General features: G+C 55.1%; 4 protein-coding genes across 15 annotated transcripts in view; 1 reads left to right on the top strand and 3 right to left on the bottom strand.

Annotated features, from left to right (window-relative positions):
* Positions 1-1,410, bottom strand: part of Carm1 (coactivator associated arginine methyltransferase 1) — a 38,243-nt gene extending 36,833 nt beyond the window's left edge. For 2 of the 3 annotated variants that reach the window (XM_048342244.1, XM_048342245.1), the window contains exon 1: positions 1,065-1,410. In XM_048342244.1, coding sequence (XP_048198201.1) covers positions 1,065-1,284 — 220 coding nt within the window. In that variant the 5' untranslated portion in view covers positions 1,285-1,410. The remainder of the gene's footprint in view (positions 1-1,064) is intronic. The other variant, XM_048342246.1, reaches the window with a different exon arrangement.
* Positions 1,411-2,461: 1,051 nt separating this feature from the next.
* Positions 2,462-12,986, bottom strand: C3H19orf38 (chromosome 3 C19orf38 homolog). The gene is made up of 7 exons (XM_048342309.1): positions 12,956-12,986; positions 11,925-12,230; positions 9,892-9,984; positions 7,287-7,311; positions 6,797-6,840; positions 6,072-6,109; positions 2,462-3,031 (listed from the first exon to the last, which is right to left on the bottom strand). Exons 1-7 carry the CDS (start codon positions 12,984-12,986, stop codon positions 2,900-2,902), a joined length of 669 nt encoding a protein of 222 aa, XP_048198266.1. The 3' UTR covers positions 2,462-2,899.
* A 294-nt stretch (positions 12,987-13,280) lies between these two features.
* The window catches only part of Dnm2 (dynamin 2), an 80,291-nt gene continuing 66,901 nt past the window's right edge, over positions 13,281-26,670 (bottom strand). For 4 of the 10 annotated variants that reach the window (XM_048342215.1, XM_048342219.1, XM_048342214.1 and 1 more), the window contains 7 exons: positions 26,091-26,202; positions 25,790-25,954; positions 24,527-24,759; positions 23,862-24,113; positions 23,171-23,437; positions 20,813-20,819; positions 13,281-13,290 (listed from right to left, as the gene is read on the bottom strand). In XM_048342215.1, the coding sequence (XP_048198172.1) occupies positions 23,368-23,437; positions 23,862-24,113; positions 24,527-24,759; positions 25,790-25,954; positions 26,091-26,202 (832 nt within the window). In that variant the 3' untranslated portion in view covers positions 13,281-13,290; positions 20,813-20,819; positions 23,171-23,367. Of the gene's footprint in view, positions 13,291-20,812; positions 20,820-22,016; positions 22,400-23,170; positions 23,438-23,861; positions 24,114-24,526; positions 24,760-25,789; positions 25,955-26,090; positions 26,203-26,670 lie in introns of those variants that run through there. The other 6 variants (XM_048342221.1, XM_048342225.1, XM_048342220.1 and 3 more) reach the window with 2 other exon arrangements.
* Tmed1 (transmembrane p24 trafficking protein 1) lies at positions 18,558-22,252 on the top strand. Its single transcript, XM_048342305.1, has 4 exons — positions 18,558-18,848; positions 19,376-19,473; positions 19,605-19,788; positions 21,191-22,252. Exons 1-4 carry the CDS (start codon positions 18,666-18,668, stop codon positions 21,407-21,409), a joined length of 684 nt encoding a protein of 227 aa, XP_048198262.1. The 5' UTR covers positions 18,558-18,665; the 3' UTR covers positions 21,410-22,252.

Genomic DNA, 26,670 nt, shown 5'->3' with positions numbered 1-26,670 from the left:
AGCCAAGAGGAAGGAAGAGAGCTAGCCCCGTGTGAACTGACTGCTCCAACACACCTCACTTCCCTTCGGAACCCCCGGTTCCCCCAAAAAAGTGATCGCCCCATCCCCAAGCTCCCCTGGGGACCAAAGCCAGGAAAGGCCTCCCCAGAGAAATCCCGGGAGACAAAAGCCGAATGAAACAGAATAGCAAACTGTGAAGGAGGAATCTGAGGAGGAAAGAGTAACCACAGGAAAGGAAAGGGGGGGGGGGACAAAAAAAAACTACAAAGATAATGGGGAGGGGCGGCCAGCCAGGCGCACGTGCGATCACCCCCCCCCACACACACACACCCCGAAATGTCACTTCGGAAAGGAACTCGGGAGAACGCCATATCGTTTCACATCCCCCTCCCCGTACCCCACGAGGAGGCCAGAGGAGGCGGCGGCGCGTGGCCAGGGCCGGCCGACCGAGGGCCGCCTTCTCCACGTTTCCACTCCGGGGGGCCCTCGGGACTCCGGCCCGGTCAGGCACCCCAGCTCCAGAGGCTTTCTGCCCGCGGAAGGGGGGTCCTGCAGGCCGAGCCGTCCTCCTGGATGCCGCCACCCTGGAAGCCACTTCCAACAGTCCTGGACAGAAAGTCCGTAGAGGGGCGATGGGGGGACCCCCGAGACGGCCCGGCGCCCCGCTCACACCACACCCTCCTCCCCGCCGCCGCGGCCACACCCGGTCCCAGCCCCCCACCTCACCCGTTCCCGCGGAATTCCCCGTCCACTCGCGACCCCCACTCCCAGCCCGGCGCTCCGGCTCAAATCTCACACATTTTTCCCGCTTCCCCCTCTTCTCCCCCCCCCTCCTCCTTCTCCTTCTCCCCCTCCTCCTCCTCCAGGGCGCCGCGGTCCTCCGGCCACCGCGCACGCCGCCCTGCTCGCTCGGTCCCCGCACGCCGGGGCGCCCCTCACCCCCTCACTGGCCCCGGCTCCCCCGGCCCCGGAACCCCGCGCCGGGCGCGCCCCCTCCCGCCGGCCCGCCGCGTGCGCGGCCCCCGAGCGGCCTGGCCCCCGGCCCCGGCGTCCCCCGCACTCACGGCTGTAGAGGGCGATGCCCGCCGCGTCCGGGCCAGCGCGCACCTCGAGGCGCAGCGCCTGCTGCTCCGCGTGCCGCTGGATCTCGCCGTTCGCGTCGCCGATGGTGAGGAGGCGGGTGCCGGGGAACACCGACACGGTCGCGCAGGGCCCCGCGCCGCCCGGGACCGCTGCCCCCGCGCCGCTCGCACCCGGCCCCACCGCCGCCGCCGCCGCTGCCATCTTAGATCCGGCTCCAGGCCCCACCGCTGCCGCCGCCGCCGCCGCCGCCGCCGCCTCCGCCGCGCCCGGGCCCAGGCCGCCGCCGCCGCCGCCGCCGCCGCTGCCGCCGCCGCCGCCGCCGCCGCCGCCGCCGCCGCGCAGGCCGAGGCCGAGCCGGGCAGCGCCACCTGCCGGCCACGCGATGCCTCGCCGCCGCCGCAGCGGCTCGGCCCGGTGGCGCAGCGGCCCCTGCTGGCGGACTCGGGCGCCGGGAGATAGCGAGTGCGCCCAGGGGGCGGGGCCGGCGCGAAAGGTCGCCGCTTTGTGAGGTGGCTCCCCGACGCTGGGACGTCGGGGATGGAGCGTGCGTCAGGGGGCGTTGCTAGGGCCTCGAGACACGCCCCCTAGGAGTCTAGGCCCCGCCCCCACCCGGACCTGGAGAGCGAACGGCTGCGCTGGGTAAGGCCTGGAGGTTGCTCCGAGTAGACTGGGCGCCGCCTGCGTCACAAGGCGGGGCTTGACTAGAGGACACGCCTTCCAAGCCTGGACCCCGCCCCCATGCTGGCTTTGCGCGAATGACTTCGCTTTGTAAAACAGTGCGGTGGTTCCGGAAGCCTGGCAGACGCCACTCCCCCCTCCGCCCCGCACCAAGGGGGCCGCCCTTTGTCAGGCGGCTTCTCTGCCTGGGGTGTGCCCAAGGCGGCAGGCCATCCCACTATCCGGACACGCCCGAAGCTAGGCTCCGCCCCTTGTCCCCGCCCGGCTTTGTGAGGCAGTCCTCAGGGGCGTGGCCAGTCACCTGTAAGGCTCCGCCCCCGCACCCCGCTCTGCGGCCTTTCTATTGGTACAGGTCTTTGAAGGAATGGATTGATTTATCCCTGAGGGGCGTGGCCAGGCTTTGGGACACGCCCCTGTCGCGGCCCCGCCCCTAGGCGTGTGCCTCTGGGTTCTGCTCCGTGGTCATTCCGCCTAGGCTTTCTAGGGTCTCACCCTTTCTCCTTTCTCTGCTCCCCATGTGGCTGGTCATTGATTCCCACAGTGGCAGTGGCCCCCTCGGCTCTTCCCCAACCCGTCCCTTTTGGAAGCCGCAAAAGGGTTCATGTCCAGTTCTATCGCTCTTACCTTTATATGGACCCCCTCATTATCCCCAACATTTTATTCCGTCCCCACGTCTGTCCCCCACAATGCAGAGCAGGGTTGAAGATCACACCCCACAGAGGCCTTGGGGACATTTGTGTCACGTGATATAATTAATAACTTAGACATGCTGGTGAGGTGGACGCACAGAAGACCCACAAAATCCAGTCCTGGAGAATCACGTGGCCCAGTAAACCGCAAATAGGAATGGAGAAACTGAGGGCAGGAGAGGCAGAGGCCTCATGATGTGATCCTGGTGGCCTTCCCGAGCTGGGGTCCCCACACAGGCACTTCCTGCTTTCTGTCTGCCCTCCAGGCCTAGGGGCCTTCCTCTCTCCCATCTTTGAGGAAAGACCTCAGTCTAGGGATCCCCCATTCAATTCCCTGAGAAAGCAGCACCTAGAGTCCCCTTGCCGCCCCCCCCCCCAAGTCCAGCTCTGAGAGGCCTGCCTGGGCAACTGAAAAGAAGGAAGGAGTTGCCAGGAAGGGGCCCCCAGTCTCACTGGCAGACCCGGAAAGTGCTGAATTCAGGGAGCTCTGGCGAGGATGATGTGGATGTAGGTCTTTTTCGGGGTCCAGAGTTGTCAGAGTGAGCATCCACATTGGCCCCTGGATCTTCTGAGGTCATTTTCTTAATCCATGGGAGAAAAGAAAGAGAATCAGATTATTTGGGGTGTCAGAATCGAGGGTTTCCCCACATTTGCAGTCTCGTAGGCTGTCATCCCACTACTCTAGGCCCCTACATCGTGAATGTAAGGTTTCTTCTCCTCCTCCCTTCCTGTCTGCTGAGTTGGGGAAACACAGGACCAGGGTTAAAATTCCAACAACACTACTTCTGGGCAATCTGAGGTCCATTGAATGCCTCAGTTTCCCTTTTGTCAGTACTGGCACTTGCACTCAGAGCTTGAACCCCTGTCCCTGAGCTTTTTGCTTTCAAAGCTGGCACTCTACCACTTGAGCCACAGCTCTACTTTTGGTTTTCTGGTGGCTAACTGAAGGTAAGCGTCTCACAGACTTTTCTCTCCTGGCTGGCTTTGAACTGTGATCCTCAGATCTCAGCCTCCTGAGTAGCTAGGATAACAGGCATGAGCCACCAGCTCCCAACTCAGTTTCCCCTTTTGGAAAATGAAGAGAATGCTAGTACCACCTCTGGAGCATCTGTCACTTGGGATTCCAGACGTTCCAGGGGCCCCAGGATCCCCTGGGGTCACTATGAGGCTTGAAGAAATACAGGAACAACTGGTACCCCATTGGCTGTCTCTCTTTCAGGCCAAATGCTTGCTAGAACTTCTGGGGTCCACTCACAGTGGCAGCCCTCTGCATACAGTCCAGGTCCAGCCTTAGCATTCCCCTTTGTAAAAGTAGGTAACCCTGGGCTGGGGATATGGCCTAGTGGCAAGAGTGCTTGCCTCATATACATGAGGCCCTGGGTTCGATTCCTCAGCACCACATATACAGAAAATGGCCAGAAGTGGCGCTGTGGCTCAAGTGGCAGAGTGCTAGCCTTGAGCAAGAAAGAAGCCAGGGACAGTGCTCAGGCCCTGAGTTCACGGCCTAGGACTGGCCAAAAAAAAAAAAAAAAAAAAAAAGTAGGTAACCCGACCCCCAAAGTATTGGAAAGTTGCCTAGCAAATCTTCCAAGGCAGAAAGTGAAAACTGGAAGTGAATTTGTAAAGGTTTATAAAGAAACTAATAGCCAGGCACTGGTGGCTCACACCTGTCATACTAGCTGCTCAGGAGGCTGAGATCTGAGGCTTACAGTTCAAAGACAGCCTGATCTGAGCAAAAAAAAAAAAAAGCTCATGAGACAGTCATCTCGTTAAGCACCCCAAAAACGAGAAGTGGAGCTGTGACTCAAGTGGTAGAGCACCAGGCTTGAGCATAAAAGCTCAGGGACAGTGCCCAGGCCTTGAGTTCAGGCCTCAGTACCAACACACACACACACACACACACACACCACAAAGGAAAAAGAAAATAAAAGCAGAGCCCAGAAGGTTACACAATGTAAGAGTGCTTGCTCAGCTTTCTGAGAACCTGGCTTCATTTCCCACCACCAGAAAGGGAAAAAAAAATTAAAATTGAAAGCAAAAACTCAGATATTTGCACACCTATATTCCTATCAGCCAAAACGCAGCAAAAGGTAGAGGTATCCCAGCTGTCTGTCCTTCCACACCAGAGTCAACCAAGTTTGGTCCCTTGGTGCAGTAGAATATTACACAATCTTCAAAAAGAAAGGGAATTGGGGCGTGTGCTACAACACAGATGAATATTATGCTAAGTGAAATTGCCTAATCTAATACTAGCACTTGAGAAGCAGAGGCAGAGGATCAATAGTTCAATGCCAGCCAGGGCTACTTAGTGAGAATCTATCTTTTTTTTTGGCCAGTCCTGGGCCTTGGACTCAGGGCCTGAGCACTGTCCCTGGCTTGTTCCCACTCAAGGCTAGCACTCTGCCACTTGAGCCACAGCGCCGCTTCTGGCCGTTTTCTGTATATGTGGTGCTGGGGAATCGAACCTAGGGCCTCGTGTATCCGAGGCAGGCACTCTTGCCACTAGGCTATATCCCCAGCCCAGTGAGAATCTATCTTAAAAAAAAAAAAAAAAGAAAGAAAGAAAAATCCAGGGCTGGGAATATGGCCTAGTGGCAAGAGTGCTTGCCTCTTCTACATGAAGCCCTGGGTTCGATTCCCCAGCACCACATATATAGAAACTGGCCAGAAGTGGTGCTGTGGCTTAAGTGGTAGAGTGCTAGCCTTGAGCAAAAAGAAGCCAGTGACAGGGCTGGGAATATGGCCTAGTGGCAAGAGTGCTTGCCTCATATACATGAAGCCCTAGGCTGAATTCCTCAGCACCACATATATAGAAAAGGCCAGAAGTGGCACTGTGGCTCAAGTGGTAGAGTGCTAGCCTTGAGCAAAAAGAAGCCAGGGACAGTGCTCAGGCCCTGAGTCCAAGGCCCAGGACTGGCCAAAAAAAAAAAAAAAAAAAGCCACACCTGTAATGGTAGCTACTCAAGAGGCTGAGATCTGGTAATCCAGGTTCAAAGTCAGTCCGGCAGGAAAGTCTTTGAGACTCCTATCTCTAATAAACTACTTAGAAAAAGCCATAAGTAGAGTTGTGGCTCAAGGGGTAGAGAGCTAGACTTGAGCAAAAGCAGCTCATGGACAGTGCTCAGGCCCAAAAGTGGGGGGGGGGGGGAGGCTTCACTCTGTCCCTGGATGCAAACATACAGTTGGACATTTAAATTGTGCCATACAAGAAAACCCGTGTCAGAGCCAAGGGGGGAGCAGAGTGCATTACACTGTCACCAATCACTATAAAGGGGATCCCCAAATGGCCCTCAGGCTACTATGAGTCCTCTGCCACCATTTTGCGGGGTTTGTGCGGGGAATGTCTGCACAACTGTCCCACTGTCCACAACAGCCTCCAGCCTCCAGCGACAATGCTGCCTCTCTTAATCACCAGGGATTTTCAGAGGGAATTCTGGGCCAGGTCTCAAGCTCCAAGTTCCTAGGACATTTCTCCTGGTTCCCAGATTTCTGCTGGTCTCTGGGCTCTTCCCTGATTCCTTGAGCAAGGAGCTCACCTCACCCCCACCCCGGCAGCCCCCACCCACTGTTCCCCAGATCAGATCAGCAGTGGGAACCAGGCCTGGGGCGGTTGCCACTCACCGTGGAGATGGAGAAGAGAGCATTGTCAAACGACATGTCTGAAACACAGAGGAAAGCCAGGATTAGAGTCTGTTGTCATGGGGTCAGGGGACAGGGCTGTCTTGGGGCATGCTGTCTCCCCAGCTACTCATGAGGCTGAGATCTGAGGATCACAGAATCCAGCCAGGGCAAGAAAGTCAGTGAGACTTTATCTCCAGTGAATGTCCAAAAATCCAGAAGCGGAGCTGTGTCTCAAGTGGTAGAGCACCAGCCTTGAGTGCAAAAGCACAGGGACAGCGCCTGGACCCTGGATTCAAGCCCTAGGTCAAAAAAATAAGTAGAAAAAACAGCGCAGAGTGCTCGGCACGCCCCCTCGTGGCAACTATCAGAACTGCACCTTGTGGGCGGCAATGGGACAGCAATGGGGCTCAAAGCCACAATTGTGCTTCCACTGAGGGGTGTGCACAGGGACAGTGAGCCAGGGGTGTGTAAGTAGCAAGCATAGATTCCCACACACACACTCCCCAGCTAGGGAAATCTGGAATAAGTGACCTGCAGGCTGAGGATGGAGGGAGAGAGAATGTTCTAGGCAATGAGGCAAGCCAGTGAAAGGCCCCAGAATTAGCAGATATCACCAAACAGAAACTTTCTGACAAGGACACACACACACACACACACACACACACACACACACACACACACACACACACACACACACGGGCATGCCCTGGAGTAGAGGCACCCACCTGTGGTGGCAAAATTAACCTGGGCCCAGCAGGATTCTCGCTCCCTGCAAACGGACACAGAACAAAGGTGGCCTAGTTGTTCTACAACATCCTGACCCCCTCACCAGGCCCCCACACACAAAATGAACCTTTGACTCCACAACCCCATGGATCTTCCTCACAAAATGCTTGCTTCCCCCCACGGTCATCATGCCAGGCCCCTTGCCAGTACGAACAAGGTGACCACTGCCTAGCCCTCTCCTAGCAGGGGACCCACAAAACCCACATGGGGACATCAAGAGTGACTGCTCTCCAGACTAAGCCACTCCCCCCCCCCCCGTGAGCCCCAGTGGTGCATCCAAGGCAGCTAAGAGGGTGACCGGAACCAGCCCATGGTAGGCACTTCATATATGGTGCCTGTTGGTCGATATCTCAAGGGGTAGGCAGCCCACTCAGGCAGGGATGGCACGATCTCCCCCCATCTCTGGGGTAGGGGGCAGGGGATCCTCACCTTTGCTTCTGTTTTTTGACTTTCACTGCAATCAGAAAGAAATCAGTATTTTTTAATTTTTTTTCATTTTACCCACAAGTTTCTAAAGCAAGAAAGCCACAAAACTCCCTTAATAAGGGGGCATGGCCCCATTGGTACAGCCATACCCTAGAAGCTCAAGGCCTTGAGTTCAAATCCCAGCACCACCAAAATTACCCTTATACCCCTGCAACCAGCCTTGCTTCTTCTAGGCAATCTGTCATTCTGTTTAAGAGGTATGATTCTCTCTCTCTCTCTCTCTCTCTCTGTCTCTCTCTCTTTCTCTCTCTCTCTCTCTCTCACACACACACACACACACACACACACACACACACACACACTATGTAGCCCAGCCTGCTCTGGCACTCACAATCTTCCTCTATGTCCTGAGTACTGGCATTACAAGTATACCTCATCACACCCAGCTTGTTCATTGAGATGGGATCTCATTAACTTTTGGCCCTGGCTGGTCTTGAACCAGATGTTCCTTTATCTCTATCTCCTAGTAAGAAGCTGGGTACGAGCATAAACCACCATGACCAGCATTCATGTGCTTTATTGTTTTATTTTATAGTTTGCTGGTCATGAGGCTTGAACTCAGGACCTGGGCACTACCCCTAAGCTTCTCTTGCTCAAGGCTAGCACTTTACTACTTAAGCCACAGCACCACGTGCAAGCATATGCTTTTGCCTGTTGGAAAATATCCACAGCATATAATTCACATTCTTGTGCCGGCCATCTTTGCAACTTCACGGAAACTCTATCAGCATTAAGCAAAAACTCCCTGCCCTGCTCTCCACAATCATGGAAACTTGAGATTCTTATTTGTTCATTTAGTGGTGCTCAGGATAGAACTAGGGCCTTGTATGTGCTGAGCAAATGCTCCATGGCTGAGCTATAGCCCCATCCCAGGGCAAGGGCATGCATGCACTTTGTGTATATACATACGTGTATATACACACTTGTGTATATATGTATGTGTATACACATACCTATCCTTTCTCCTTTGCTCCTGTTAGCTCTCTCTCTTTCTCTTCTTTTTTTTCTCTCTTTTATATCACTCCTGGGGCTTGGACACAGGGCCTGAGCACTGTCCCTGGCTTCTTTTTGCTCAAGGTTAGCACTCTGCCACTGAGCCACAGCGCCCCTTCTGGCTGTTTTCTATATATGTGGTGCTGGGGAATTGAACCCAGGGCTTCATGTATACAAGGCAAGCACTCTTGCCACTAGGCCATATCCCCAGCCCCCTGAGCTTCTTTTTGCTCAAGGCTAGCATTCTACCCCTTGAGCCACAGCACTAATTCCAGCTTTTTCTGTGTATGTGATGCTGAGAAATCAAACCCAGGGCTTCATGCATGCTAAGCAAGGACTCTACCAGTAAGCCACATTCCTAGCCCTCTACTTCCAGGTTTATTTGTTGTTGTTTGTTTGTTTTGCCAGTCCTGGGCCTTGGACTCAGGGCCTGAGCACTGTCCCTGGCTTCTTTTTGCTCAAGACTAGCACTCTGCCACTTGAGCCACAGTGCCACTTCTGGCCATTTCTATATATGTGGTGCTGGGGAATCGAACCCAGGGCTTCATGTATATGAGGCAAGCACTCTTGCCACTAGGCCATATTCCCAGCCCTACTTCCAGTTTTTTGTGGTTCATTGGATAAGCATCTCACAACCTTTCCTGCCCCAGTGGGCTTCAAACTGTGATACTCAGGTCTCTCCACATTCTGAGGGGCTAGGATGACAGGCCTGAGCCACTGGCCCCCTGCTCCAAGTATTCTTGTATAAAGGACTTGTGTCAGGCAGCTGGAGGGCTCACAGGTGCTGGGGATAAACCACCTTCCTATTGGGAAACGCCATCTGCATCAGCCATTCCTAAAGCACCAGCCTGAGACCAACTGCAACCACCCAGACTTGCAGAACAAGCCACGCAATCACTACCACCGCTGACTGAACCGCCTTTTGTTCCTGCCATATAAACCCTGCCTGAGCCAGGCCCAGGCGTGACCACTCTGATCCAGACCAGAGGGGCGCCCAGGAGCGTACCCAAACAAACTCTCTTTCAATCACCTCTACTTCTGTCTGCGTGCTCTCTCCTCGCCTAGAACCTTTCAACTTGTGCGGTTTACAGAGATATATTGTCTCAGTGTCCCCCTCCTCAGCTCACTTCTGGAAGATTTCTTCTCTGCTAAGTTTTGGAGTAAGAACTTCCTGCCCCTGTGCTCCTGGAAAAATGGGTGTGGGGGCTGGGAATGTCGCTTAGTGGTAGGGTGCTTGCCTAGCATGCATGAAGCCCTGGGTTCGATTCCTCAGCACCACATACACAGCAAATTCTGGAAGTGGCGCTGTGGTTCAAGTGTATAGTGCTAGCCTTGAGCAAAAGAAGCTCAGGGGCAGCACCCAGGCCCTGAATTCAAGCCACAGGACTGACAAAAAGGAAAATAAAAATGGATGTAAACTTAATTATATGCCTTAAATTGGTGAATGTCATGATGTGTGAATCACATTACAATAAAGCTGCTGTAAAAATGGGTGTGCAAAGCTGGGTTTGGCAGCACCTGCCTGTAAGCAGGCCATACTTCCTGTGCAGGTTACCTTTCCTGATGGCCACAGCTACAGCCACCAGCACTCCCAGGAGGACAAGGACTCCGGCCACACTCAGGGAGAGTGCCAGGATCCACGTGGGCACTAGAAGAAAATGGGGGTGGGGAAGAGAAGGTGGGTAGATCACAGGTGGTATCCCTGTCATCTGTCCCTTCCCCCACAGGGATCCCCTTTTCTCAGCAGCCCTCACCTGACAAGACTTCTGCTTGGAGTACAGCTGGACCAGGGAACTTAGCATGATCATTAGCATAATCCCTCCCCTGGTCGTAGGATAGGCATGTGGCTGTGCTCTGAGCTAATGACAGGGTCTCTGGGGAAAATTAGCAAACCTTAGCAGTAACTAATTAGCATATGCCTCCCCCTGGCCATTATGATTGGTTCAGCGATGGGCGGGTAGCAATGGTCTAAGCCACTGAGAGTGTCTCTGGGGGAAGTTAGCAAGCCTCAGAACTTAGCATATTCCCTCCCCCTCACCATTGCAATTGATTCTAAGATAAGCATGTGGCTATGCTCTGAGCCAATAAGAGAGTCTGTGGGAGAATTTAGCAAGCTGGACCAGGGAACTTTGCAAATTTTATAAGTGGCTCATTAGCATATCCCCTCCCCCCGGCCATTGTGATTGGTTCAGAGATGGGTGTGCAGCAATGCTCTGAGCCAATGAGTTTCTTCATGGCCCCTGGAGAAGATGCTTTGACCCCAGCCAAGGTCAGAGCCCTTCAGGGAGGAGGAGGGAAGAGAGCTGTGGGGACCCCCAACTGGGGTCTTGTCCATTCAAGCATCTGGGGTGGGAGCGGGGAGACCACACCCCTCTGCAAGACCTCAAGGCCAAGGGGAGAGAGGGGAGTCTTTGACTGAGGAGCGGGAGGGAGGACACAGAGGCCCTGTCATCTTGAGGTGAGGGCTTTGGGTTTTGGCACCCTTCAGGTGGGCAAGATGGCTGCCAGCTTACCCAGATACAAAGCGGACATCTTTCTCCTGGGCCCTCCAGGCCCTGCCTGGGTGTCACCGCCCCACTCTAGTCACCCACACCTTCCTCCTGGTTTATAGCCTCCGGCCCTGGAGGGTCTTCAAGCTCTAGCCAGGAAGGGCTCCTCTGGTTCCTCAAACTCAGGAGGTATGCCTACGCTCCAGCCCCAGGGCCTTGGCGCGCTGCCTGCAGTGTTCTCATTCCAGGATTCACGTGGCTATCTCTTTCTCTTTTGCACGTTTTTTTTACTTTTATGTTTTTAGGGGGCAAAAGGTTGAGTCAGAGTCTCACTGTATCATAGTTGAGGCGAGCATCCAGCTCAGGACCTCCCCGCTTGCATTGCCCACCCCAGGGTGGACCAGTAGGAACAGTGGGGCAGGGACTTGTCTGTCTCCATCACTGATGAACAGGTGGTACCTATACCGTGTTGTGTTTGGTACTGAGTAAATGCTCAGGAATTTCAGGTGTGTTGGGAATAGTGGCGCACACCTGTCATCCTAATTACTCAGGAGGCTGAGATCTGAGGATGGCAGTTCAAAGCCGGCCCGGGCAGGAAAGCCTGTGAGACTCTAATCTCCAAGGAACCACCAGAAAACTGGAGGTGGAGCTGTGGCTCAAGTGGTAGAATGCTAGCTTTGAGTTAAAAAAAAAAAAAGCTCAGGGACAGTACCCAGGCCCTGAGTTCAAGCCCCAGGATGGGCACGCGCACACGTACACACACACACACACACACACACACACACACACACACACACACACACACACACCGTGGTAGCTGGAGCAGGAAGGGTGCAGGAAAGTGTGGAGATTTGCTGCTCAGGCTGTAGAGGGGCTGGCCTGCCAGTTCTATGGTTAGCCATGTGATCTGGGCAAGCCTGCCATAACCTATGCCTTAGTTTCCTTTTCTGCAAAATGGGGGGATGGTATGCTACCTATGAATTTGGATGAAAGAACAAGGAGGACATGGGCCCAGGCTGCAGGCTGGAGTTCAAGTGGTGGGGGGCCGTGGGGGGCTGTGGGAGGCTGTGGGGGGCCATGGGGGCCAGGGGGTGCTTACCTGGGAAGGACACGTGCACAGGCTGGCTGAGGTCGGACAGCTGGGGTTCATCGTGCTCCCCCATCACCCCGTACTGACAGCGGAAGGCGCCCCCAGCGTCTTCAGGGCCCCCGCTCACATTGAAGGTGACCCCTGGCTGGTCGGCGGGGGCCCGCAGGGCCTGGATCACCCGCTCCCTCCGGTACAGCGTGAAGTTGGCCCCCACAAAGTGCTGGGGGGCCGTGCAGGAGATGAGGATGGGGTCATCGAGGCTGCTGGGGTAGGGGGGCAGCAGGATGATGGATGGGGCAGGGATGGCTAGGGCACCTGCAGGGCAGAAGGGGGGGTTGGCCCAAGGGTCCAGAGGGCTGTGTGGCCCCGGGCAAGTGGGGTGCCCTCTCTGGGCCTTCCTTCGCTCTAAGTCCTCACTGCTATGATTGGGGGGTGCAGGGGAAGCGCTGTTGGGGGGCACTGGATGAAGCGTTGGCTATGCTACCATGTGTGAGGAGGAGACAGGAGTGGTGGGGCGTGGAAAGGCTGGTGACCCCAAGGGTATCCAGGAGAAGGCAACAGAGGACTGCGCCCCAGTGCTGCACTCTCAGGGCCGGGAATGTTCAAGAACAGATCAATAAGGCCGGGGCACCCGTGTGGCTGGGCAGTACGGGGCTTGCTTAGCAAATGAGACCCTGGGCTCCATCCCCAGCAAGGCAATGAATGAATGAATGAATGAATATTTTTTTTCTGAATTTAACAAGTGAAGAAAGGCTGGGTGGGGTAGCTTACATCTCTAGTCTGGACTCCTTGGCAGATGGAAATGGGAGGATTTCAGCCTGAGGCCAGCCTGGGCCAATACATCCCCAGTTCCTCATCTCAATGTATAAAGCCAGGTCCCAAGTGACAGCTATAGTTCCAACTATGCCAGAGGCACAGGTTAGAGGATGACAGGCAGTCCTAGGGCAACTCGGGGCAGGAGTACACGACCTCCTCTAAAACCTCACGGAGGGGGCAGCAGTACTGGGGGTTCAGAGGTGGGAGGGGATCGTGGGACTCACCGGCTGCGAGGAGCAGGACCGTCCAGTGCATGGCGGCCTCAAGTGCTGTGCTGTGGGGTCGGGGCTCCCTGACCAGTGCTCAGGGCCAGTGCTGGGGGAAAAGAGAAGCGGGAAGGGCTGTTTGCTTGCAGTCAGGAAGTTGCTCAGAGCTGGGGCTCCTGGGGACTGGGGCCTGGCCCCACCCGTTCCCCAAAGCCACAGGCCAGCTGGGGCATAAAGCCCAGGAGGGGAGTGGGGTGGAGGAGGTTACCCTCCCTCCCTCCCTCCCTCCCTCCCTCCCTCCCTCCCTCCCTCCCTCCCTTCCTTCCTTCCTTCCTTCCTTCCTTCCGTCCTTCCTTCCTTCCTTCCTTCCTTCTTCCCTCTCCCTCTCCCTCTCTGTTTTTTGGTCAGTCCTGGGGCTTGAACTCAGGGCCTGGGTACTGTCCCTGAGCTTTTGTGCTCAAAGTGAGCATGCTACCACTTGAGCCACAGCCCTACTGGTGCTTTTTATTGGTGGCTCATTGTTGATAAGGGTCTCGCAGACTTTCTTTTTTTTTTTATAGTTGAGTCATTTCTTTTTTTGTTTGTTTGTTTCCAAATTTTTATTATCAAACTGATGTACAGAGAGGTTACAGTTTAATAAGTTAGGCATTGGATACATTTCTCGTACTGTTTGTTACCTTGTCCCTCATACCCCCCTTCCCCCTCCCCCTTACCCTTTCGCAGACTTTCTTGCCTGGTCTGGCTTTGAACCATGATCCTCAGACTTACTTGTTTCATTTTGGCAATACTGGGGTTGGTATTCAAAGTCGAACCCTATTCCTCTTGCCCTTAACTACCTTTCAGATAGCTTCTCCTGTTTTTTTTTTTGTTTTGTTTGTTTTTGTTTTGTTTTGCCAGTCCTGGAGCTTGGACTCAGGGCCTGAGCACTGTCCCTGGCTTCTTTTTGCTCAAGGCTAGCACTCTACCACTTGAGCCACAGCGCCACTTCTGGCCATTTTCTGTATGTGGTGCTGAGGAATCGAACCCAGGGATTCATGTATATGAGGCAAGCACTCTTGCCCCTAGGCCATATTCCCAGCCCATTTCTCATGTTTTGTACCAGGCTGGCTGACCTCCAACTGCAATCCCCCTCCTTAGTCTGCCCTCATAGCTAGGATTACAGGCATCCACTACTATTCATCTTATTGGTTGATATGGAGTCTTGCTTATTTTTTTTTCTTTTTGCCCCAAACTATCTTCAAATGATGATCCTCTCAACCAGAACCTTAGAAGTAGCTAGGATGAACGAATGGATTATTTGTTGGGGGGTGGGGAGAGGGAGTCTTGCTAACTTTTCCAAGCCTTGAGACCATGGTCCACCTTTATCCACCTCCTAAGTAGCAGGGCTTACAGGCATGCTCCACCATGCCCAGCCCCTGGAAAGAAACTTTTTTTTTTTTTTTTTCCAATCCTGAGGCTTGAACTCAGGGCCTGAGCACTGTCCCTGGCTTCTTTTTGCTCAAGGCTAGCACTCTACCACTTGAGCCACAGCACCACTTCCGGCTTTTTCTATACATGTAGTGCTGAGCAATCGAACCCAGGGCTTCATGTATAAGATGAGCACTTTACCACTGGGCTGTATTCTCAGCCCTGTTCCCTGGAAATATCAACACAGAATTATAGTCTGTGAATCTGAATTACACTAGGCCAAGGTGGTTTCAGAATATTCTGGAATTTATTGTATTCACCACTCACACATGAAGCGGCTCTCTTCCTCTAGGAGTGCGGTGACAACACAGTTGCTCCAGTGGCTGCCCCATGTTTGGCGGGCCATAAACAGTGAGATATTTGTCTTCTGTCTGACCTGAAGACCCCTGCACCCCTCCCCTGTTCATCCCTGGGGCTCTCTGTGGGGTGAGGAGGGGGCCTGGGCTCTCCTAGCATGACCATGAGGTGGAGCTGGGTGGGTCAGGGGGTGACCCACAGGCTCCAGACAGGAAAGGGGTGGGGGGAGGTGACATCAGGGTCTCCTGAGAGAGGAGGAGGGACAGGCATTCCAGACAGAGGGGCTAATATGCAGAAACTTACTTTTATTATTATTTTTTCTTCTGGTACTGGGGCTTGAACTCAAGGCCTGGTGCCTTGTGCTTTTGTGTTCAAGGTTGACACTCTACCACTTGACCCATAGCTCCACTTCCAGCTTTTCGGTGGTTCACTGGAGGTAAGAGGCTCATAGATTTTCCTGCCTAGGGGCTGGGGATATGGCCTAGCGGCAAGAGTGTTTGCCTCGTATACACGAGGCCCTGGGTTCGATTCCCCAGCACCACATATACAGAAAATGGCCAGAAGTGGCGCTGTGGCTCAGGTGGCAGAGTGCTAGCCTTGAGCAAGAAGAAGCCAGGGACAGTGCTCAAGCCCTGAGTCCAAGCCCCAGGACTGGCCAAAAAACAAAACAAAAAACCAGATTTTCCTGCCTAGGCTGGCTTTGAACTGTGATTCTCAGATCGCAGCCTCTTGAATAGCTGGGATTACAGGTGTGAGCCACAGGTGGCCAGCATCTTTACATTATATAAAGAACTCTGTTGTTGTTCGTCATTGGGTTTGAACTCAGGGTCTGGACACTGTCCCTGAGATCTTTTGCTCAAGGCTAGGACTCTGCCACTGTGAGCCACAGTGCCACTTCCAGTTTTGTGATGTTTAACTGGAGAAAAGAGTGTCATGGACTTTCCTGCCCTGGCTAGCTTTGAACCATGATCATCAGATTTCAGTCTCCTGAGTAGCTAGGATTACAGGTGTGAGACAGCAGCACCCAGCTCTATATAAAGAACTCTTGGGCTGGGGATATGGCCTAGTGGCAAGAGTGCCTGCCTCATATACATGAGGCCCTGGGTTCGATTCCCCAGCACCACATATACAGAAAATGGCCAGAAGTGGCGCTGTGGCTCAAGTGGCAGAGTGCTAGCCTTGAGCAAAAAGAAGCCAGGGACAGTGCTCAGGCCCAGAGTCCAAGCCCCAGAACTGGCCAAAAAAAAAAAAAAAAAAAAAAAAAAAAAAACATAAAGAACTCTTGACAACTCAACAGAAATTTAAAATGGGCAATAGTCTTCACTAGACATTTCTCTAAAGAAGACACAAATGGCCAAGGAATGCACAAGATACCCAACACCATTAATCATTTGGGAAACCATAACAAAATACTACCTCACACCTTCTAGGATGATATAATAAAAAGAAACATAAAAGAGCAAGTGTTACCTGGCATGAGAAGATACAAAGATACCACACAAGCCAGAAGCAGTGGCTTATGCCTCTAATCCCAGCGATTTGGGAGGCTGAGGTTAAAGGATTGGGTTTGAAGACAGGGCAGGCAGGAAAGTCTGTGAGACTCTAATCTCCAATGAACCACCAAAAAGCAAGGCTGCAGGTGTGGCTCAAGTGATAGAGCACCAGCTGTGAGCAAGCGAGCTGATCAAGAGCATGAGGCCAGGGGCTGGGAATGTGGCCTGGTGGTAGAGTGCTCACCTCGTATACATGAAGCCCTGGGTTCGATTCCTCAGCACCACATATATAGATAAAAGCCAGAAATGGCGCTGTGGCTCAAGTGGTAGAGTGCTGGCCTTGAGCAAAAAGAAGCCAGGGACAGTGCTCAGGCCCTGAGTCCAAGGCCCAGGACCAAGACTGGCAAAACAAAACAAAACAAAACAAAAAACAGCACCCCGAAACCACTAACCAAATCCTGGCAAGGATTTGGCAATTTGGAACCCTGGGGTTCTCAGGGCGGTATGGAGCTCGCTTTCGTGAACAAACATTGTGGATTCTGAGGGTTTATTTTGTTGGTTTGTTTTCTATTACTTTTTTGAGCCAAGGTCTCACTATATAGCCTGGGCTTACTTTGAACCTGAAGCTCTTCCTTGCCCCAGCCTGCAGGCTGGAGAAGGAACAATGAAGAGAAGGGAGGAAAATAAAAGCAGAAAGGATCGAAAGAATCATTATTGTCAATTTTTAAACTCTGTCATTTCAAAAGTGGGCTAAGCTAGGCATTAGGGTTTATGCCTGTAGTTCTAGCTACTCAGGAGGCTGAGATCTGAGGATCATGATTCGAAGCCAGCTAGTCCAGGAAAGTCCATAAGACTCTTATTTCCAACTACCACCAAAAAGTTAGAAGTAGCGCTGGGAATGTGGCTTACTGGTAGAGTGCTTGCCTTATGCATGAAGCCCTGGGTTCAATTCCTCAGCACCACATACACAGAAAAAGCTGAAAGTGGCGCTGTGGCTCAAGTGGTAGAGTGGTAGCCTAGAGCAAAAAGCTCAGGGGCAGTGCTCAGGCCCTGAGTTCAAGCCCCAGGACTGGCACCAACAAAGTGGGCCAGCTTCCCAGAGGTAGAAATGGCGCTGATGGCCCGTCAATGTGTGGACAGGAACTGTCACCTGCTGCTTAAATACCTTGGGTCTGTCTTTGAAAAGCAAAGACTTCCATCTAGATTTTTTTTGGCCAGTCCTGGGGCTTGGACTCAGGGCTTGAGCACTGTCCCTGACTTCTTTTTGCTCAAGGCTAGCACTCTGCCACCTGAGCCACAGCGCCACTTCTGGCCATTTTCTGTATATGTGGTGCTGGGGAATTGAACCCAGGGCCTCGTGTATAGGAGGCAAGCACTCTTGCCACTAGGCTATATCCCCAGCTCCCATCTAGATTTTTTTTTTTTTTTTTCCTGATGTGTAGACGGAGGATCTTCAGGTAGAGTCCCTTTGTCCATATGACTTCGTGTTTATGGTGTCTGCTTCTCAGAGGGGCATCCCCAGAATCTTCCACGACAGGCTGAGAGGGCAGAGGGCAGAGGCCAGGTGGCCCAGGGCAGGCGGGCAATTCTCCAGGAACCAAGTCACCACCACAGGGCCTACGATGTGCCAGGCACCCAAAGGGCACCACTTCTGTCCGCACCACAGCCCCCCACGGGGCGACGGCTACCCACCACCCGCCCCATTTCAGAGGGGTAAACTGAGGCTCTGACTGCCTCAAAGAAGGCTGAGGCTTGCAGGCCCATATTCTTTTCGGTTCTCCGTCCCCGAACTCGGGACCATTGCTGGCCCTAAGTTTGAGACCCCAGGGGGCTCAGGGTGTAGATTCAGGCGTCAGACCGAAGAATGGCCCGGGGCCTTGCTCAGGGCAGGTGGCGCGTTCCATCACCCCAACACCGACAAAAAGGGAATGAGAAAGCACCGAACCATAACAGGTGCTGGACTGCCAAGCACTTCGCCCCCACCGAGCCCTTTTATGCGCGAATCCTACGGGTCCCCAGCGGGGTCACGCCCAGCGCAAACGCGAACTGCCCCACCCATGCCGGATTACGCAACGCATGACATGCGCAGTTGGGGTGGGAAACAGCGGACTCAGACGAAGGTGTCTGAGGTCCCGGCCCCTTCCCTCTTAGCTGTTTTAACTGTTGCCTGAAAAAGATACTCCATCATGCCACTTCCTTTTCCCCTTTTAACTTCCCACCAGCCATCAATCCTATAAACTACAACTGGAGGTCTTTCTAAAATAAAATGTCTAAACGGCGGCGCGTTTCCAGGCACATCTGGCATAGACCCGGGCATCTGGGAATCCCGGCGGGGTCCTTCGTTTTTCTCTTCGCGGCATTTGGATGATGGACAGAAGCGGTAGCCAATGAGCTTCGCCCGGTAGTAGAAGAGGGCAAGACTAATATCTTAAAGGAACCGCGGCCTGTCCACAGACCAGAGGGTGACCCGGATGATGGCGGCCGGCGCGGCGCTAGCCTTGACCCTATGGCTACTACTGCCGCCAATTGGCGTGGGAGAGGCGGGGCCGCCGCCGATTCAGGACGGAGAGTTCACGTTTCTGTTGCCCGCCGGGAAGAAACAATGTTTCTACCAGTCTGCGCCTGCTAATGCAAGCCTTGAAACCGAGTACCAGGTAAGAGGGGTCTTTGGCCCGGGAGCTGCGCGCTAGAACCGTGTTGCTTTGAGGCCGGAAGGGGCGGGACCAGCACGTGGGAGCGCGCTCGGACGGGGCGGGGCTTCGCGGTAGGGGTTTGAATGAGGAAGGCGGGGCCAAAGTGAGGCAGCGGACACACGGAGTGGACGGGGAACCATTCAGAAGAAACTTCTAGGGCGGGCGTGGCCATCGTCCGAATTCTTCTGTTGTATTAAGGCAAAAGTATTGGCCTCTCGTTTGGGCGGTGCCTAATGAAGGGCGTGGCGAGGCGGCAAACGTCCATCAAGGAGTTCTGATGGAAAGAACCCCCTGGTGTCTTACCAATGAGGGCGGAGTCCGGCCCTGGGACCCGAGCGAGGCGGGGCCGGCGTTGGAGGTGTTGGTGTCAGGGCTCAGCTGGGCCCTTGGTTTATGTGGGTCAGTGCGGTTTGGCTCAAACTTAGCCCTCTGTGGCAGGCGCCCCTGGCTCACCCCTACCTGTCCTCCCTCTCTTACCTGCCCCCCAGGTGATCGGAGGCGCTGGGCTGGATGTGGATTTCACCCTGGAGAGCCCTCAGGGTGTGCTGTTGGTCAGTGAGTCCCGCAAGGCTGATGGGGTGCACACGTGAGTGAAGTCCTGCAGCCTACCTGGGTTTGGTTACAGCCCTGCCGCTCCCCAGTGGCCTCGGGTTACCGTCCTGCCTGCCCTAGAGGCCAGCTGTCCGGCCCCTCAGGCATGTCTGTCTGTCTGCTCAGGGTGGAGCCTACAGAGGCTGGGGACTACAGGCTGTGCTTCGACAACTCCTTCAGTACGATCTCCGAGAAACTGGTGTTCTTCGAGCTCATCTTTGACAGCTTACAAGATGAGGAGGAGGTAGAGGGCTGGGCAGAAGCTGTGGAACCTGAAGAAATGCTGGATGTCAAGATGGAGGACATCAAGGTACACCTAGGAGCTGGTGTAGTGGAACATACCTGTAATCTCAGCACTGGGAGGCTGAGGCAGGATTGAAAGTTCATGGCCAGCCTAGGCTACATAGAGTTGTCCAAGCTAAACTGGGGACTTTCCGTCCAGATCTTGATTCAGCAAGGCTCTGCTTAGTCTTCCTCTTTGGCTGGAGTCATCCCTCCTGGCCTGATTGAACTTCCCCAACTTTTTTTTGGCCAGTCCTGGGACTTGAGCTCAGGGCCCTGGGTGCTATTTCTGAGCCTCTTTGTGCTCAAGGCTACTGCTCTCCCACTTGAGCCATAGCACCATTTCTGGCTTTTTCAGGGTAGTTTATGGGAGATAGGAGTCTCATGGACTTGTCTGGGCTGGCTTTGAACCACAATCCTCAGATCTCAGCCTCCTGAGTATTTTAGGACAGGCAGGAGCCATCAGTGCCTGGGTATCCCAACTTATTTTTTGTCAGTCATGAGGTTGAACACTGGACCTGGGTGCTGTCCCTGAGCTCTTTTGTTCAAGGCTAGTGCTCTGCCACTTTCAGCCACTGTGCCACTTCCAATTTTCTGCTGACTAACTGGAGATTAGATTCTCACAGATCTCCCTGCCTGGGCTGGCTTTGAACTGCCATCCTTAGATCTCAGCCTCCTGAGTAGCATTATAGGCACCAGCACCTGGCCCAACTTAATAGTATGTCAGTTAAAATCATGTCTCATCTCTAGGTATACATCCTTTTTTTTTTTGCCAGTCTTGGGCCTTGGACTCAGGATCTGAGCACTGTCTCTGGCTTCTTTTTGCTCAAGGCTAGCACTCTGCCACTTGAGCCACAATGCCACTTCTGGCCGTTTTCTGTATATGTGGTGCTGGGGAATTGAACCCACACTCTTGCCACTAGGTCATATCCCCAGCCCCGAGGTATGCATCCTTTTTAAAGGTCTTAAATAGCTCATATTTGTCTTAAATGATAAGTAACTCATATCAAAGTCTATTTAACTGTTTTGCTGAGTAGGGGAAACTGAGGCACAGGATGGCTGTCACCCAAAGTGACCCAATGAGCTACTGGTTGTTAATGGTGAATTTGTTCTATACACTTATTTAGGCCTTTTATTTCTTGGAGGGAGGAGGTTGGTGCTGGGGATTGAACCCAGATTCTCATGCATGCATGGTACACATCTGCTCCACCACAGGGCTACATCCCCAGCCTACACAGTTATCACAGCAGTGAGCACTGAGGTTTAGAGAAGAAAACTCAGGCCCAGAGAGGTTCATTCGCCTGTCAAGTCACAGAGCCAGTGAAGGGCAGAGAAGGATGCAGACTGAAGCGGCTTCTTTGCTGCCAGCACTCCTCCTATCTAGCATGCAGTCACTTTTCTAGAAGCCTGTGCCTTCCCCTTCCCTGCAGGAGTCCATGGAGACCATGAGGACGAGGCTGGAGCGCAGCATCCAAGTGCTGACCCTCCTGCGGGCCTTCGAGGCCCGGGACCGGAACCTGCAGGAGGGCAACCTGGAGCGAGTCAACTTCTGGTCAGCGGTCAACATGGCTGTGCTGCTGCTGGTGGCCGTGCTGCAAGTGTGCACACTGAAACGCTTCTTCCAGGACAAGCGCCCCGTGCCCACGTAGCCCTGCCCTGGAGGAGCAAGGACAAAGCCAGAGGGGGCGGCAGGCATGTGGTGCTAGGTGTCCCTCCCTTAGTTTACTGCAGGAACAGCTGTGTGTGTGCAGGGGGGGGGCGTCACAGGCATGCCCCTGAGTGGGCTCCCTTCCTGGGCACCGCTGGCACCAGGGCTGCATTTCCTAGAAGTGTGCATGATAGGCGACAGTGTGGGAATGCAAACTGAGTGGCTTTTCTGTGCCCCCCCTTCTTTGTACCAGTTACAGAGCTTGAACTCAGGGCCTGGGCACTTGAGCCACAGCTCTACTTCCAGCTTTTTTTTGGTAGTTTAGTAGAGAAAAGAGTCTCGCGGACTTTTCCTGCCTGGGTTGGCTTTGAATCGTGATTCTCAGTAGCTAGGATTACAGGCGTGAGCCACCGGTGCCCAGTTCCAGCCCCTTTTTGAAAATGTGCCTTAACTCAAGTCTTCCAGTGGATAAATCAAGTCTTCCCTCCCGGGGAACCCCAAGCCGGGCCAGTGTGAAGTGCCTGCTGTTTCTGGGGTGCCCCACTTCTTGCCATCTTCCTTCTTTGCTCGGCTGGGGGAGGCCGGAAGGACACATGGTGACAGTGTTCTGTGGGGATAATCACTTTATTTGATAGAAAGGGGTCCCGGCAGGGGCTGGCTGGGTGGGTGTGGGGTCTGGTAACAGAACTCCCAAGAGAAGGGTGGGCAGGACCACCCCCTCTTCCTGCAGTGGCCCCACATGGGGATGGGGGGTGGGGGCTTGGCTAAAGCCCCTGCTGGAGCCTCAAAGAACAAAAGGGCGTCTGGCCCCCAGTACTCGAGTCAATAAATTATGGTCAGAAAATCACAGGGCCTGCTGATTGGGGCTTGGGGGGGGGGCACAGGCTGCAGGGGACAGACCTGTCCCCCAAGGGGCAGCCAGGCGGGGGACAGGGGCGTCTCCCACGAAGCTCAGAAGAAAGGTCGGGCAGGAGCCGATGGAGGTGGTCGCCTGGCACAGAAAGAAAAATCAGAAAGCAAGGTTTGACTGTGTGTTCTGCTGGCTCACGAGGCCTGGGCCCCCCAAGAGGGCAGGAGAGGGGGGAAGGGGACCTCTGGGGTATTGGGAAGTCATGGGGGTCAGGCTTTCAGTTCCCTGCTCCTGAGGTGGTATAGAGCTGCCCCCTCCCTGGAGCAAGCAGCCCCCAGAGCTCAGCCCCCCTCCCCAAAGATGAGGTGCAGAAGTTCAGCTTGGCCCCTAACACAAAAGGCCCACACAGCAGCCACCAGAAATTTCTTCCCTTTATTTTAGTTTATTAATAGGATACAGAGCGCAGGCACTTACAGTGGTCAAACCGAGCGAGGAGTGAGCTTAGTTCTGCTCAGAGAGGGGTGCCCCGAGCCCACCCCGGGAAGGGGGGCCCCGCCTCCCCCACCCACATGGAGCCCCAGAAGGAGGAGGGAGGCTGAGGGCGGAGAGCGGCTGGCCCGGGCTCTGGGCTGGCAAAGGCACGTCTACGTCTGGCAGCCGAGGCGGCCAGGCTGTGGTTAACGTGGCCGAGAAGGAATATGTACAGCGGGGGCCAGGTGGCAGCCATATCGGGGAGGGGGGGGCACCGGGGGGAGGTGGGCAGAGTCCTGGATCCTGCAAACCCCGGCAGGACTCATGGCCTTGGTAGTCCAGTTTCCCTGCTCTACCATAGAGGCCGGGCAGCGACACCATGCTAGCCTGGATCCGTCCTTCAAGATGGCACCCGGGGGGGGGGGACAGTCCCCATGCCACCACCCCGTCCCCAAAGTGCAAAGCCCCAGCTCCCTGAGCCTGGGGCTCCTCAGTGCTGTGTCCAGCCAGAAATGGGGGCTGGGGCTAGGGGGAAAAGGGCTGTCCCCGCCCCAGGGAGCCTGGTCCCAGCATGGGGTGGTGGTGGGGCCCCCCCACCACCGAAGCTCCTGCACCCCGACAACGCGCCCCCACGCAGCCTAGTCGAGCAGGGAGGGCTCGGCTGGGCGGATAATGGTGGGCCGGCTGGGCGCGGCCGGGGGTCTTCTGCTGCAAAGAGAATAGAGACAGACAGAGGGGGGCAGTGAGGGCGGAAGCAGGGCGAAGGCCAGCATCCCGCACCACCCCCAAAGCAAGGCACCTGCCTGGTGTCCCTACAGCTGGCTCCCTTCCTGTGTGAGCCCCATATGGGCTCCCTGCCTCTCAGTACCCCCAGATTCTCACAGAAGTGGGGAGAATGAAGCCTAGCCTACGTGGTTCCCAGGAAGGGAGCCACGGTGGACACCCAGCTGTGTGTGGCCCCCAACCTAGAAGACCAGCCAGCAACCCAGTATCACCCTGACTTTATCACCCTGATGTGGGTTACAGGACTTTTCTGGGTCTAAGTTTCCCCACTGGTGAAAGTGGGAGGTGGGGGCAAGTGGCAGTGGTCCTGGGGTGCAGTCTGCGGCTGCTGGGGTGTGGCCTATCTTACCTGGGCACTCCGGGGGGAATACCAGGAGGGATCCGCGCCGGCCGAGATGGGATCTGAGGCGGCGCCGAGAAGGGGTCGTTGTTGGCAAACACACTCTGGGGTCCCGGCCTGGAGGGGATGGGGGGCGCAGAGAAGGAGGCTGCAGCCCCCACTGGCACAGGCGTCAGGGGGGGCCCTGGCGTGGGGCCCCGCACTGCAGGTGGCCGGCCTGGTGGGTGCCCGCTGGACACTGGCCGGCGCTGGGGTGTGGGGCTGCAAGAAGGAGGAGAGGTGTGTTGGAAGAGGGGGGCCCACCCAGCACTGTCCCCCCACGCCAGGCTGCCCCTGGGCCTCTGGCCCATCCGCACAGGCCAAGATCCTTCCAGAGCCCAGCTAGTGCCCACCAGCTTCTGCCCAGGCCTCCAAGGCTTCCCATGGGCCTGGGCACCTGCACTCCCCAGCCCCAGGTACCCCATACCATCCCTGCCAGCTGCAGCTGCCACCTGCCCTGCCAGGGGCTTCCAATGGCCAGCCAGACCAAGGGGCTGGTGAATGTGCAGCTCAGGATGCTGCTTGTCTTCCAGAACCTTCTAGAAGGTTCTCTGTGCCCCAGGAGGCTGAGCCCTGTGGCAGATGGATGGGTGCCTGAGGGGTCCCCAGCTGTGTCCCGGTGGAGCCCCAGGGACCTGTGGCTGGTGGTGCTCTGCAGCCAGGTGTCGTCCACAGGCGGGGGCACGGGCGTGGACACGGTGCTGGTGCTGATGTCCCCGATGATGCTGAGCGCCTCCTTGAGCGCGTGGTACATGCGCAGCATGTCGTCACGCCGCTGGGCCTGGTCAGCTGACTCCTCCATAAGGCTGCCCTGGTCGGCTGAGGAGTACAGGTAGGCCAGCAGCTCGTGGTGGATAAAGGCCTTCGTCTGGGAAAGGGAGCTGAGATGTCAGGGGGTTGCTTGGAAGCCTGGCCTCAGTGGGAGGGGGCCCAGCAGGACAGGGAGGGCCCAGCAGGGGGCGACTGGGGTTATCACCAAGTTACTGGCCAAAAAGCAAAAGTGGAACTATGGTTCAAGTATTAGAATGCCAGCCTTGAGCAAAAAAAAGCTCAGGACAGTGCCCCAGGCCCTGAGTTTGAGCCCTGGGACGGGCACAACACAAACAGCATATTGGCTTTTTTAGTATATCTGTATGGACCAGGGCCTGGCTGAGCTGAAGTGTTAAGACTGTTTGGCTGGCATGCTTGAGGCGCTGGGTTCAATCCCCAGTACCAGAATTAAATAAATAAAAAACAATTTCACCCAGAAAACCTCCTACCTAACTTGTGTTCAAATGACCTTCCTACGACCTCCCAAGGTCATGGACCTATTCCTAGGATTGATCTTATCCTTCCCATTGCTTTATCTCTCTCTCCCATTGTCTTGACTGGGTTTCCTTTAACCACTTCTTTCTCTGCTCATTTATTTGCTTTGTTGAGGCAGGCTGACTATGGAGTCCAAGCTGGTCTTGAACTCCTGACCCTCTTGGCTTCTGCTTTCCAGTGGCTGGGAAGATGCATGAATCACCACATCTATCTCTTCCTCAAGTTGGTCCTGTGATGTAGAATAGCCAGGCCCAGGAGGCTCACACCTTGAATCCTAGCTACCTAGGGGGCTGAGATCGGGAGGACTAGAATTTGAGGCACAAGTCTGCAAGACACCATCTTCTAATTAACCAGCAAAAAAGCTGGACTGGAGGCATGGCTCAAGTGGTAGAGCGCCAGGCTAAGCAATAAGCTGAGTGAGGGCCTGAGGTCCTGGGTTCAAAGCCTGGCAACAAAACAAAACTAAGCACTGATGGAGATGAAGTGCACAGGTCTCTGTGGCAGCGACTCCGGTGACCTGATTTAGTACACTCAGTGTCCCCACAGCCAGGCCACAGGGGCTGGCATTGGGGAGGCAGGACGCTGAGACTCACGTTGTTGATCATGAGGTGCATGATGGTCTTTGGCATGAGGTCACGGATGGACTTGTTGATGATGGCCACATACGAGTCCACCAGGTTGCGGATGGTCTCCACCTGCCGCTCCAGTTGCGGGTCCATGGAAAAGGTATTCTCCTGGACACCGTCCTCGTTCTCTGCCTGCGAGGGAACCACACATAGTGAGGGTGACAGGCGGCACTAGGGACCCTGCCTGTCCCTGGCTGGGGCAACAGGAACACGGGGCCCCCTCCCCTTGCTGGGCCCAGGCTTTGCTGCCTGGGCTATGGCTCCTTGCCTGGTCCTTCTCAGGGTAGACCCCGGCGCGCAGGAACGAGGCCTTCCAGCTGTCCACGTCCTCCTGTGAGTCACAGGCCAGCTCGATTTGTCGCAGGTCCTTGTAGACATTCCTGGCAGGGGATGGAGGCCTTGGGCTGTGGGCTGTGCCTCCCAGCCAGGATCCTGGGTGCCAGTATGTGCCACTGCAGTCCCGAGGGCCAAGGGCTCCCAGCAAGCCCTGCACCTGTCCCATGGTGCACCTCTCCACCCCACATCTGCACAGACTCCCTGAGTAGCCCTGAGCCACAGGCATGCGGGGGGGTGAGGCTGAGGACCAGGTGTCACTATGTACCTAGGCTGGCCTGGAACTCTCCATCCTCCTGCCTGTGCCTCTGTGTGCTCCACCATACTGGGTGCAAACCACTTTTCTTTCCTCTTTCTTTTTTTTTTTTTGCCAGTCCTGGGCCCTTGGACTCAGGGCCTGAGCACTGTCCCTGGCTTCTTTTTTGCTCAAGGCTAGCACTCTGCCACTTGAGCCATATTCCCAGCCCCTCTTTCCTCTTTCTTGTACCAGTCCTGGGGCTTGAACTCAGGGCCTG

The sequence above is a fragment of the Perognathus longimembris genome, chromosome 3 (assembly GCF_023159225.1).
Source record: "Perognathus longimembris pacificus isolate PPM17 chromosome 3, ASM2315922v1, whole genome shotgun sequence".
Taxonomy (NCBI): domain Eukaryota; kingdom Metazoa; phylum Chordata; class Mammalia; order Rodentia; family Heteromyidae; genus Perognathus; species Perognathus longimembris.
The sequence above is the reverse complement of the archived record's forward strand: the minus strand, read 5'-3'. Positions and strand labels throughout refer to the sequence as shown.

What these genes read in the sequence shown, in the direction of transcription:
- Tmed1 (XM_048342305.1), top strand. Translation starts at nt 18,666, where the DNA reads ATGATGGCGGCCGGCGCGGCGCTAGCCTTGACCCTATGGCTACTACTG. An exon ending in GCCTTGAAACCGAGTACCAG is followed by an intron (nt 18,849 to 19,375) that starts GTAAGAGGGGTC and finishes CCTGCCCCCCAG; the next exon opens with GTGATCGGAGGCGCTGGGCT. An exon ending in AAGGCTGATGGGGTGCACAC is followed by an intron (nt 19,474 to 19,604) that starts GTGAGTGAAGTC and finishes CTGTCTGCTCAG; the next exon opens with GGTGGAGCCTACAGAGGCTG.
- C3H19orf38 (XM_048342309.1), bottom strand. Translation starts at nt 12,986, where the DNA reads ATGCACTGGACGGTCCTGCTCCTCGCAGCCG. An exon ending in GGTCCTGCTCCTCGCAGCCG is followed by an intron (nt 12,231 to 12,955) that starts GTGAGTCCCACG and finishes TCTGCCCTGCAG; the next exon opens with GTGCCCTAGCCATCCCTGCC. An exon ending in GGTTAATTTTGCCACCACAG is followed by an intron (nt 6,110 to 6,796) that starts GTGGGTGCCTCT and finishes TCTGTGTTTCAG; the next exon opens with ACATGTCGTTTGACAATGCT.